This window comes from Telmatherina bonti (genome assembly GCF_933228915.1).
Source record: "Telmatherina bonti genome assembly, chromosome: 9".
NCBI classification, from domain to species: domain Eukaryota; kingdom Metazoa; phylum Chordata; class Actinopteri; order Atheriniformes; family Telmatherinidae; genus Telmatherina; species Telmatherina bonti.
Genome location: NC_136627.1, coordinates 15,822,651 through 15,835,417, shown reverse-complemented (window position 1 = coordinate 15,835,417; position 12,767 = coordinate 15,822,651). Strand labels below are relative to the sequence as shown.

The following is a 12,767-nucleotide window of genomic DNA, read 5'->3' as shown; positions in this document are numbered from 1 at the left end:
AGTAGAGGTGAACAGTTTTGCAGCACACTGTTTGCAAGTCCTGTTGTCATTAGGGTCTGAGGCCCCCACAATGTCTGATCCTTGAATCGCTCGTGTAGTAACTGCATCTTTTTAATTAAGTATAGGACGTGACCTTTAATGTATCCATCTGAAGAAGAATGTAAAACGCAAACAAAGCTGTGTGCAAAAGTTGTGATTCTGTACTAAAACACAACACTTGAAGAAGATATGATTTATTTGGAATATTTTAAAGTCATCTTGAGCTACAGTTCTCCAGGATCTCTAAGGGTTCTTAACACATTTTCTTTACACATTTGCTCTATGTCAGTTCTTGTACATTTACAGATTTTTTCTTTTTTTTTCTTTTACATTTTTTTAGGTAACATTGTGCTGACTGAGTCATTAAAGCATAGAAAGTTAACAAAAATACAACTTGTCAAATTGCATCTTTATGTACTGAAGCCAAACAAACAAAAATCTATCAGATGAACATCTAAAAGATATGTCCTGAAGAAAAAAAAAAGAAAAAAAAAAGCCCACACAGACCCCCACCCCCCTCCACACAAAACAAACAAACAAAAAAACAAACAAACAAACAAACAAACAAAAAACCAAAATAGGCAAAAAAGAAAAAACTCAAATAAAGACATAAACAGGACCTTAGAAATTCATCTGACCCTTCATATGTTCACCAATGTCTCATCAGAAATGGAAATGTTGCCATCACGAAGGCATTAAAGAAGTGAAAAAATTATTAAAAAGCTGACAAATTACAAAAGATTTGACAGAAAATAGCACCACCAGGTGTAGTCATACCAAATTTGATATTTTGGAACAAGTTGTCATCAGATTTTACAGAGACGGTCAGGACAGAACACTGTGAAGGTCTTGCCATGATTAGGGGTTGTGCAGTAGAAGACAGTATTGGGAATTTTGCAAATATTGATGGTATGAATGCAGAAATGCAGCTGACAGATTTTGATCCAGCATGCAATATCATTCTCACAGCAACAGTCCCAAAGAAAAGAACAAATATTTGGTCAGAAAAAACTCACTCAGTCCTGGTTTGATCTCCCCAGATCCCAGACCACAACATTTTTTCAGCACGTTTAGGATAATCTTCACTACAGACAGAACAGAAGAAAGTCAGCATCCAAAGAAGAGTTTTTTTTTTTTCCTTTTTCCTTTTTAAATCTCACATGACACATTTCTGTTTATGTTTGGACATCTTTCAATAAACTGTCTCCCATATTTTATTTAGATTTTGGCTACATAAGAAATTGAGTCTTGATCTGAAATAACACAGATCCTCTGACATTGGCATTTTAAAACATTTGAAAACAAATAAGAAAACATTTATGCAACCTTGAATATAATGTGAGAAACAACAGATACTATCAGTAACAGCTTCTGTCAATCCAAATGACAAAATCATAATGTAGCCATAGTTTGGTGACTCATGGTTATTAGCAGAGCTGTCAAAAGAAGGTCGTTATCTACTAAGTTAACAGTTAGGTGTCTTCTTACATCTGCCTCCAGGAAAAAAAACAAAAAACAAAAAACATGTTGATTCAGAACTCTGTTCTTCACTTGTACAATTACTCATGCAGTGATGAAAATATCAGAATTCTATCTTCACATCTATGTAGACAGCGAGTTTGCCAACAGTGAAGTTACCTGATCCCGTGCTGTCTGTTTTGACCACAGACGGCTGTGACGGGTCTTTTCACACAAAGGATCTTTTGTTTAAAGCAGGAAAGCATCCAGAGAGGTGCTCTAATCCGTTTCCTAGTACATTTTTTTCTTTTTTGTATCATTTTATATCCGATGGGGGGAAACTTTGATGTCCGCGCTGAGTGACAAACACGACTCATAAATAAGATATACAGGGAAAACGTCACATATCAGTCCTCAACAAATTGCTGCTGCGCGTGTGAACTCTTGATCTTTCCACAGTATGCCCATTCAAAGGCTTTCGCCCCACTTTTGCTCTAAACTTTGACTTAAACCTTTAATTTATTCCATTTCTAGTCAATAGGCTGATTTAAATCTCCAGGGTGAGACATTTAATAACACAGCCAAATAAGAACAATCACCAACAGTATAAGGCTTTAATGAGGTAAAAGAAAACACAATTAAAAATGCATTATTTATCGTTTAATTATATGTAAGGTAATTAAAATAGGAATGCAACATTTTTTAATTAACAAACTAAGACAACAAGAGCAGCAAAATGAACACTTTTTGAGTAATTTCAGGTTTGAATTTTTTTTCTCACTCATCAAACCTATGTTTTAAAAAGAACACTTGGGGGGAATCATTCTCAGGACTAATTCAATCATTTCCTTTCTTCTTGTCTTTATGAAATAAATATTATCAAAACAAAATTGATCCAGAATGTACTCTGCAACGTTACCAACAAGGACACGTTTTTTCATGTGTTGGTTAACATGCTAGCTTTCAGGCCAAGTGATCATATACAGTTTAATATATTTATTTTCCCCCTTTTCATTAAAAAATGGCACTAAGTTTAAAATCCCAACGCGCGCAAGCATCTGGTGACTATCCCAAAATGATACGCGCATTATGAATGGAAAATAAACATAAAAAGCTACAGTCTTAATTTGAGGGAAAATTTAGAACTAATTCCAAATGATGAAACGAAAGATATAGGTATGACATTATAAAATACATCTTAATGAAATGTTGTTCCTTTAAACAACTAACCTAATATTTTTCGCACATTCTGGAAAGCATTTAAGCACATTCTCAATGAGTCTTTTTTTTCCCTTTTCCCGTGTTTCTTTCTCTGTTTTTGTTATTTTAAACAAAGTGCACCCATTTATTTGAGATCCTGCAAGTGCATTAACATGATACATTTCTCTGAAGTTCAGCACAAGGGAATTATAATGTTACACGCAGGATGTTTTGGTGTTTCGTCTTTCTATATAAAATCTAAACTAAGGTGCTGGTCTTGTTGGCAGTAATCTACTTTTCTATATTCCAACTCGAAGGGGGGCTTGAACTGACTTGAGGGCAGAAATTAGGAAAGTCATTACAACATCCCCCGAGGTCCGAGTGACCGCTTTTGGGGAAAAACTGTCCGGGCGACGTCTTGGAACCGGCGTATTCCTCTTGACACGGACTAAACGCGGCGGTGCGTGGTATTTGGTGAGAGTAAAAGTAGCTGGCTTGACCGGAGATCATGTTGAAAGAGCACGGGTCTGGCAGCCGCAGGGTGCACGCGGGGATGGACGTGGAGAAGGCGGTGCAGGCAGCGCCGACCTGATGGCGGCGAGACTGCGCGCAACTGACTCCGATATAAGACATCTCCTGGTGCGTCTGTACAAACCGGTCAGCAGCGTCCGCGGCGCTTCCACTCAGCCTGGCCCGTTGAGAAACAACCGATGCTGCGTGGTTGAAGCGGGGGTGAGCAGCTAGGTAAGTCCCAGCGCCGAGGTGGGCGCGCACAGGTGCTTGGAGAGGTAGAAACGGCGGCACAGGCCAGTAAAACGAACTTGCTGCGGCTAAGGTGACACTGGTTGCTGTGTTGGAGGACATGAGTCGACCTGCTCCTCTTTTCAGACCAAGTTTGGTCCTAGAGTTTGCGGTCGTCCTGCGCCGGAGTTTCCCTGACGTGCCCCCTATAAATACATCATCACTGCAGGGGTCCAGCATCCAGTAGTTGCCCTTCCCCGGGTCATCATAGTGGCGCGGCACTTTAACAAAACACTTATTCAGACTCAAGTTGTGCCTAATCGAATTTTGCCACCCCTGTCTGTTCTGTCTGTAATAAGGAAAGTTGTTCATGATAAACTCGTAGATACCATTAAGTGTGAGCCTTCTGTCAGGGCTTTGGCGGATCGCCATCATGATGAGCGCGTTGTAGCTAAAAGGAGGTTTCTCAGGTTTAGCGCCTTCTTCTGCTCCTTGGGATTTCTTTGGTTCGGTTTGGTTTACCTCTCGCTTTACAGCCACCAGTTTGATATCCTCTTTACTGCAACGTCTTGTGTTTTCGCAGCTTTTTTCGTTGTCAAAGTTTCCATCTTGAGTGGTTTTCTCAGGGTGAGTCTGGCGCAAAGTCTGTGGTGGAGAGGAAGGGGGCTCCTGTTCATCAACCATCCCGTCTTTTCTCCACAACAGGTTGCTGATGCTGAAGGAAGACTTGTGGAAAAATCGGTTCGGTGTTTTTAAATCCTCCATGACCACTTCAAAACATAAAGTCACTCCTACAGTTCCCGAGCCTGTCCACAGCTTACAGGAGTGCGCGTGGCTGAGCGCACTGAGCAAAGATGCGCTGATTCAAAGTTGTGGGGAGCAAAATACTCACCGGTCCAAGCTGCATGCCAACAAATGCGCATGATCACAGCAGCTCAGGAGTCCTTACCAACAAAAACCTTGTCCATTAGTTTGTTACGTTACTTGATCACGTTCATGCGTAATCTGTGCGTGTTACCCTTTGGTCAGACGCATCAGTTTAGAACAGGGTAACGCAGCCCTTAAAAAAGATTTTCTGTGTCACAAGAATAGTTCAGTCATTTAGAGACATTAGTTTACATTAATAAAAGACAAATTTAACATAAAAATAAAAACAAAACCCATAAATAACAGAATATGCCGCCATACCAAACAAGCGCTCCCCACCCAAATGAAATGAGTGTGTTGTGTCAACCTGTGTGACTTATTGTTGAACTCTCAGGTGCAATTATAAAACTTCCGTGACTCATGAAACTCAAGCGCCTGGCCCTCTGGGCCTGCCTCACCTCCCTCTAACTTCTCTTTGCGCACCATAGCCATGATTTGTCAAAATGCCCATCAGAATAAAGAGATAGCTGCGTCTGGCGGTTCATTATAAGCAGCATCAAACATACAAGGGCAAAGTGGGCGCATTCACCAGGTATATGTGGATTTATGTTGTATTACCCAAACTGGTGGGGGAAAACGTATACGGCACCGTAGCCCTTTAAATGGAGCATTATGACGCATTAAACTCCAGAAATCGTAACATGTGCGTTGCTTTGTGATTAAGTGCTAAAAAAAATTAGTTTAAGTATTTATCCAAGTACAAAACAATTTTTTTGTTCCCATGATTAATGCAGGGGGGGAAGAGGTTGATTTTCATTAGATAAGAAGTTTTAAAGAAATGTTTTGTTGCTTTTTATGACCCTTTAACGTTTCTGACATGAAAACCCTAAATGGCCTGAGTTTGTGATGAGTTTGTGCAATGTCAGAAGCTGCAAGTGAGAGCTATGGCTTTAAGGTAATAATCTGCTTACTTTGTGTTTGAATATTTGATGTCTCAGAGGATGGTTTCACTTCATCTTCGCTGGGGGTTTTAATGCACAAGCTTATTACCTTGATTTCTTGCCATTTGATTTATTTGTATTCTGAAGAGCTTGAAATTGACTAAGAAAAATGAGCGGCAGCACAGTTTAAAAATTTAGATAATGGAAATTACAAGGGAAAATAAATTATGCTAAACATATTTTTTTACATTAATTTCTGCCTGCTCACATAATGGAGGAGTTAATCCAATGTTTAGGTTAGCTCTTCTGACAGTTTATTGAGCTGATCAGGAAACACTGGGACTGACAGACAAGTCAAAAAAAGACATTTGAAATTAAATATATAGTCTGACATCCTTTCAGTCAGATTGATAAAGGACTTGTCTCTATATTCACTGCCCCGCACATGTCAGCACTTGTTGGGAATGCTTTTTGGCCCCTGCAAAAACCCTGCAGGGTTTACTTCAACCTATATAATCTCTTTGGATTTTATTCCACCTCTTGCACTGTTTTACAACTATCTTCCTGTTGCACCCTGAAACATTTGCGCAATAATGCAACTCTTGCAAAGACATTTTCGTTATTGGGTTGTTTGTGATCCAGATGGTGAAACTTGAGCATTCGCTCTGCTTTCTGAAGGCGGAGGGGGCTTAAGCAGAACATAGAAAATAAAGGAAGCAAAGAATCCAACTATTGCTCGAATGACATTTAATAAAAAAACAAACAAAATAAAAATAAAAACAATAACAGAACACATTGAAACAAGATCATCTTTACAGCTGTAATTAACAGGCTCATAGTAAAGCTTATGTTAAGTTAAAAAATATTGCAATTAGACCCCATTAACTCAAAGATAAAAGAGGATAACAGAACACAATAATCATACAATGTATGAGCCACTTTGGCACAACATATGGGCTCAAATATGTAAACAATGCATTTTTCATTCCTGGAGTGGAGATTTTCACTATTTCTTTGTGATGGCTCCCTCTGCTGTGAGAGAATCACCTTACAAGCTTTAAATACCTTCAGACCTCTACATAGGCTTTACAACTCAAACCATGTCTTAAATAAAAAAGCGATTAAGTAAACAATTAAGGCAAAAGTAAATAAAAAGAACAAAAAATTAGTGTTTAGTTTCTACATCTTGATCGTTCCACACATGGAATGAGAAAGAGCTGATGATGGGTTGAGAGCAGACTTCTCTGAAGTGCTCCGCTGGGAGCATCATGTGCTTCCTAGTTGTGGCAGAACAGCATAAAGATTGTTTCCTGGGCATTCTGTGGTTCCTAGATCCCTGTGGCCATACAGGACAAACTGTGGATGTAAAAACCCCTGGGAAACTCCTGAGAGGATCAGCTGCTTGACTGACAGTAATGCCTCTTCACTGGGTGTGTCATCTGAAATCACAAGTATTAACATTGTCATGATTGAACTTTGTTCTACCATGCAGGTAACTAATAGATAGGATCATTTTTCAATCCCCTTCTGTTTTAATTTTGCTTGTTGCATGCAGAATATTGTTATAATATAACCAAAAGAGGGCTTACTGTTGAAGTTGCCCATGAATGCTACGCCCAGGGAGTCAGTGTTGTGGCATTTAGTGTGTGCCCCAACCACACCCCAGCCACGACCTTCGAACACTGTGCCGTCTCCTCCAACAAGAAAACTGAAACATAAAGAGTGTATGAACACCCAACATTGGGAACATCCTGCCTCCACAATCTAGATATAAACCCCCTTATAGACTTCTCCATGATGAGTGTCATTTTAAGACATTTTTTAACAATAAAAGTAAAGGAGTTACTTACTTGTAGCCAATGTCATCAAAGTGTCTTTGGTTCATATGTGTTTGCTGAATGCTGAGAAGATGGTCCTTGCTGTCTGCCAGGCCTTTGCAATTTAGGAGGGCAGTATGATGTATTACAACTTTCTGAGCTGAACCTTTCAGAGTCTCCTGTTGTTTTGGGGCAGCTGCTCCCCATTGCAGCCTTGGCACGATGCTCACTACAAAGTAGACAAAAGCATACTACTACTATGAAATAACTGAAAATGTTATAGTACAAAATAGCTCTTTCTTTCCATACCTGTTTGCTCCATGTTGCTAGTTGCAATGATGGACTGGCAGCAGACTGTGCACCTCCCTTATCAAAGTTAGTTTAGGAAGGTGTGGCCACGGAAAGCACACTTCTCTTGTTCTTTGTTGTGGCACGTGGAAGCATGCAAACAAGTTATTTTCCAACTGGTCTTGTTTGGCAGAGGAGGTTGCCCAACCTGTTGTTAGGAATATACAGAGTTGAAAAAAAGAGGAAGTAAAACTATATTGTCCGAAAATTGCTCACAAGAGCAGGCAAGCTGTCGTTGCTTCTTTCTCAAGGATGGCTTCTTCATGAGGTTAAAATTCCAAAGAATCTAAAGATGAAACCGGTAGTGGTCATTTTGCAACACCAAACAGTGAAGGAAACAAGTTGTGAGATGTAGCCTGTGCTGGTGTGTCCACAGAGCCAAATATTTTCATTAAAATTTCATTTCAAGAAAAGCTGGAAAGTTTCCTTAAATGTAACAAAAACTCAACTTTGGAATTTGTCAGCTCATTAGAACTTTTGTGTAATAGATTGCACATAGAAAGTGATTTTTCAGTGTTTTAACTAATGAACGTGTCTCCGGCAGTTGCACCTGATGATTCAAAGGTTGAAATCCCCATTTTGATTGTGTGACTTTTCTAAATTATTTCTAAAAGAGTTGTGACTTTTTTTTTTAAACCAAAAATCAGGAAGAACCCAGTTTACTGTGACAAGAACTGGCAGTATCATGCTGCATGGCCAACAATGGTAACCACCTTGTTTCCAGCTCTTGGAACTGTTCACAGTAAGCTACAATTCAAACATATTATGTCTTTCAGCTATACACTGTCTTGCAGAAATTTACATGCAACAAACAATGACAGTAATATAATGACTTAGTCATAACAAATGTTACTATTGCCACACTTAAGTAGCGTATGGTACATTTTAGTTCAGTCTCATTGTGGTAAGAAACACCGTCATCAGAATGAGTAAGTACAGGATTGCAGAATGACTCATATTTGGGAAAACCAAGACTGTGTTACCCAGCTGACAGATTTACTACAGAATGTATGGAAAAAAATCTTCAATAAAGCGATGGCGATGTAGGGGAGGGACACACGTTTACCTCATGTCCGGAGAATTACCTTAACGTGATGCTGATGAGTCATCATCTAATGGAAATACCGAAGACTCTTAGGTGACACATCAGGTTTGTTTGGTGTGCAGAGTGGAGACTGCAATAATCGAATGGCTCAAACAGGTGGTTACATTTTCTAAATATGACCACCATAGACTGCCCCAGTCTTGCTGGATCACAAGTAAGTTTGCTAAAAGAAATGTAATGCAATGCTCATAGAAACTGCAAAAATACAACAGCAACATCTCAGACTCAACAGGTCTCAGTTAGCAAACTATATATCAAAACTGAAGATAGTGCAGACTCAGTCTTCTTTAGACAAGTGACATCACAGTGGAGATATTTGTTCGGTTCATGTCTGGTAAAACCCAAACACAGCATGTCAACACAAACACATTGTACCACATTGGTGAAGGGTTGATTAGGGGATTAAGAGCCACATGACTTGAACAACTTGCAGTCTTTGAGTGGACCACGACTTCTTGACGTGCATCCGTTATGAGGTTATATGTAAAACCTTATAATAAAAAATCAAACTATTATAGTTTTCAAATGAATGCAAGCTTATGTTGAAATGTATCTAAGCCATTAATGTAAACAGAATTCGACAACTTGATTGTCCCCCCCATGACTTTATCCTTAAAACTATTTTAAATTAATTTAAATATCTCTAGTCTACATCATACACAATTGTAGAAAGTTCAATCATTAGCAGGAAACAGTTGTGACTCTACTGCACACAACCATGCAACCTTGTATTTGTTGCTTACTTGTAGGAAAATGACTGGAATACAAATCTATTCTACAGTCATTTGGCTTTTATCTGAAGTGACTTACATGTAATAAATGGTCAATTACCAATAGCAACTAACCTAACAAGCATCTCTTTTGGGTGGGAGGAAGCTGGAGTAACCAGAGGGAACCCAGGCATACACAAAGAACATGCAAACTCCACACAGAAAGGCCACTGTTCAAACCTCCTTCAGCTGAGGCTTGTACCAGCAACCTTTTTGCTGTGAGGCTACAGCGCTAACCACTACCCCACCATCCCGTGATTCATCAAATTGAATGATTTTCGGCTAGATCTTTAAAGCTGTTTAATAAAACCAATGACATATCTGAAAGAAAATACAGTTTTAGTCCAACAACACAAATCTAAAAATGACAACTGCCATTACATTGTATTTTAAGCCACAACGTAGCAGTGCTGCTCCATCACAAAATGCAACTTGAAGTTTCTATTGTGATGTTACAGGATCTGTTTGACATGGTAGGTCTGACAGGCTTCGTAACTAAAATTCACATGGGAATGTTATTTGCAAACTAAAAACACAGATGTTAGACCAGAGAAAAATCCGCAGGTTTTACTCTGTCCATCGGTGTCCACAGTGGGGGGCCGTGCAGACGTAGTACAGACGCATAGCATCCTGTGTAGGACAGAACATAATGTCATTTATATTACATTTCAGCTTAAATTAAAGGCTTCATTTTATATAGCTTTAAAGATGATGTAAGTAATATATGATCAAATAACCTGAGAATATATTCTGAATTGGCACACAAAATACATTTAGAAGGTAGTCAAACAATACTAAATATGACTGAGGAGAATTTGAGCAATGTCTTCAAATGATCTGTTATGGTTCCAGTTTATTAATTTAATTTTTAATTGAAAAATTCTTTTTTTCATAAAAGAGCAACATTTGACTTCTTCAATGTTGACAGTTGTGTTTGACTATTTGTATTTTTCCTCAAACCATTTTGGAGCAACACAGCATTCATATAAATTCATACATACACAAATAAATAAATAGGCTGGTTGAAGTATTCACTAAGAAACAACTTTCAAAGATGAAGTGTGTTTAAGTTTACTGTGCCTCATTACCTCAGCCTTCATACTGTGTGACTGGAAGAACACTGCCTCCTTGTGACCACATCTGAGAAGAAACATGAACAAAGCACAATTTTGAAATGTCACCACAATTACATTCAGTCATTGTCATACCACTTTATTCAACATTTCACTGAGGCTAAAAAGCATGCTGTGCTACAAGGATGTAGGTGCCTCTGCAGCTAAAAATGTTTCACTTAAAATATATGATAAATATAAGAAATAACCTATTAATAAGCTATGCACAGCAGCCATGTGGTTTCCAATGGCAACAAACTGATTTAAAATTTGTTTCTGGAAAGAGATCAATAAAGAGATTTATTTTTATTTTGATTCACATTGTTGTACCACTACAGCTATTTTCTGTACTGAACATTAGCAGAGGTCACCTGTACTGAGTCACATAAAGGCCAAACACAGAAGTACTCACCAACAAGTAGTGGCCTCCATAGAAAAGTCAACAGAGTGTGGCAAAAACTTACTTTGGACATGGGTGGTCCTCTGTTCTAGGTAGTGTTGGATCCTGGGCTACATCAGCGATGATTTGTGTCAGTTCACTGAGGAAAAACAAGTTTGTGAGGTCAAAGCTATTTAATAATATAAGACTCCAAGTGAAAAACTTAGCAGACAATTGCTAATATAAGCGGCATGGTGCAAATCCTGTCTCAAATGTGCAACCACTCAGTTCTAGTCCGAGTCTGTATATTTAAAATCACAAGGTTTAATTACATAGCAAGATAATTGTACTTCGTTGAACCAGAGCTTCCCTGAGAAAGCCTACCTAATATGGATGTATTTGTGTGTGAGCTACAGCAAAGAATAAACATATTTTCTCACATCAAGATGATAAAATTATATGCTGTCACATACTGCTGTCTATGCTCTTACACCCAATGCATATAACTGAATAAGGCAATGATCATTTTGACAATCAAAAGTGTTGTCATCTAAGAAGAGCAATAGCTATAAAACTACAGTAGCTACTCATAGTTTTAACATTGTTGTGATTACTTACTCAACCTCATGAGTAATCTTGTTGACATATATGCAGCTGTTGTCTGCTTCTTGTTGGTAGTCACAGTTCCTGCACTGTAGGTTCAACAGAAAAGCAGGAATCTCAGTAAGATTATTTCACACATAAAATAGATGTAGCAACATAATATTTCACTGTGCAATGTGGGATAAAACTTGTCATAAAAGGGTAAATGAATTTCTGAAGTAACTTGTGTATGTCAACCTCTGATAATATCCTTCAGTTTTAATGTGAAACAGTGATACATTTCAATATATTGACAAAACAAATCAATGTTTTCAGTCAAGGGACATCATGACTTATAATATAAGCATGAAAATGCCTCATGGGTGCACGCAGTGTGGAACAACACAAGCTTATATTCCCTGTGCTATTTCAGAAATACATTTTAATAGATTAAGTAAAAATTTACAATGGTACAAAAGGCATAACTTAATGAGTTATCTTTGACTTTAGGTTGACAAGTCTTATGAAATCCTTCTTTTAACCTTTCAGTCATACTAAATGTCTGAGTCTTTTAAACATTTATGGAGTAACAAGTTGTCTTCTGCAACTTAACTATGTGTATTGTAACAAAACGAGGGGCACAAGCTTCGGCTACATTTCAACCAGATACTTACTGCATACAGCAGGATACGGTTCTCCTTGTCTTCTTTAGGATACAACATATTATTACTATGGGGGAAAAACCAGAAGCGTCGTTATTTAGTTTTCATGTTAATTTATGCACACGTTGTTATGCAGAAGACATGCTAAAGTATACTCATTATTTGAAGTAGCTAAGATCACTTTACAGTTTTTGTACAGCCCCAGACCCACCATTCTTGACAAAACCGTATCCCAACAAATCCTGGCTCATAGGTACCACCGTCTAAATCCATCGGGAAAGGTATTTATTAAACAAAAACCTGACAAATAAAGTCAAATTTCACAACACCACCTAGCTCTGGTGCGAGGTTTTTTTTTTTTGCGCATGCGTAAAATAATGCCAACGTTTATCTCTTCCTCTTCTTGTCCTTTAATGGAGACAGGCAAACAACGAACTGATGCATTACTGCCACCAACTGGTATGGAGAGTGGACCAACTTGTCACAAATAAAAATAAAATAAAATAAAATAAAATAAAATAAAATAAAATAAAATCTCAAGGAAATTGGTCATGGAGGCACTAGATAATGCAGTCTTAGAATCTTTACATATTGAGTTTTTCTGCATCAGTAGAGGTCCAGCTAATCTTTAATTTCTCCTCCCCTCTTTTATAGACTGTTTTTGCCTTTCAAATATTCTGTGTGTTTTTAAATAAAAAAACAAAACAATTAACCATCACAATTACCTTCCACCCTAAAACAAATTT

At 38.2% G+C, this 12,767-nt stretch overlaps 3 protein-coding genes across 3 annotated transcripts; all 3 read right to left on the bottom strand.

Annotated features, from left to right (window-relative positions):
• Window positions 1–2,988: 2,988 nt before the first annotated feature.
• Window positions 2,989–4,203, bottom strand: foxg1c (forkhead box G1c; the record flags this gene model as incomplete). The annotated part of the gene is made up of 1 exon (XM_079246829.1): window positions 2,989–4,203. One exon carries the CDS (start codon window positions 4,201–4,203, stop codon window positions 2,989–2,991), a length of 1,215 nt encoding a protein of 404 aa, XP_079102955.1.
• Window positions 4,204–6,512: 2,309 nt separating this feature from the next.
• pglyrp5 (peptidoglycan recognition protein 5) lies at window positions 6,513–7,420 on the bottom strand (the record flags this gene model as incomplete). Its single annotated transcript, XM_079246825.1, has 4 exons — window positions 7,373–7,420; window positions 7,097–7,292; window positions 6,836–6,954; window positions 6,513–6,685 (listed from the first exon to the last, which is right to left on the bottom strand). The coding sequence occupies exons 1-4, from the start codon at window positions 7,383–7,385 to the stop codon at window positions 6,513–6,515; spliced, it is 501 nt and encodes a 166-aa protein (XP_079102951.1). The 5' UTR covers window positions 7,386–7,420.
• A 2,167-nt stretch (window positions 7,421–9,587) lies between these two features.
• Window positions 9,588–12,370, bottom strand: polr2i (RNA polymerase II subunit I). Its single transcript, XM_079246536.1, has 6 exons — window positions 12,233–12,370; window positions 12,034–12,088; window positions 11,396–11,469; window positions 10,863–10,937; window positions 10,375–10,426; window positions 9,588–9,916 (listed from the first exon to the last, which is right to left on the bottom strand). Exons 1-6 carry the CDS (start codon window positions 12,292–12,294, stop codon window positions 9,854–9,856), a joined length of 381 nt encoding a protein of 126 aa, XP_079102662.1. The 5' UTR covers window positions 12,295–12,370; the 3' UTR covers window positions 9,588–9,853.
• Between the last annotated feature and the right edge of the window lie 397 nt (window positions 12,371–12,767).

Excerpts from the sequence above, each read along its gene's own strand:
- polr2i (XM_079246536.1), bottom strand. The coding sequence starts at position 12,294 with ATGGATTTAGACGGTGGTACCTATGAGCCAGGATTTGTTGGGATACGG. Across the intron at positions 11,470-12,033 it reads ACCGTATCCTGCTGTATGCA|TGCAGGAACTGTGACTACCA; the intron begins GTAAGTATCTGG and ends TTGAACCTACAG. Across the intron at positions 9,917-10,374 it reads CACACAGTATGAAGGCTGAG|GATGCTATGCGTCTGTACTA; the intron begins GTAATGAGGCAC and ends TGTCCTACACAG.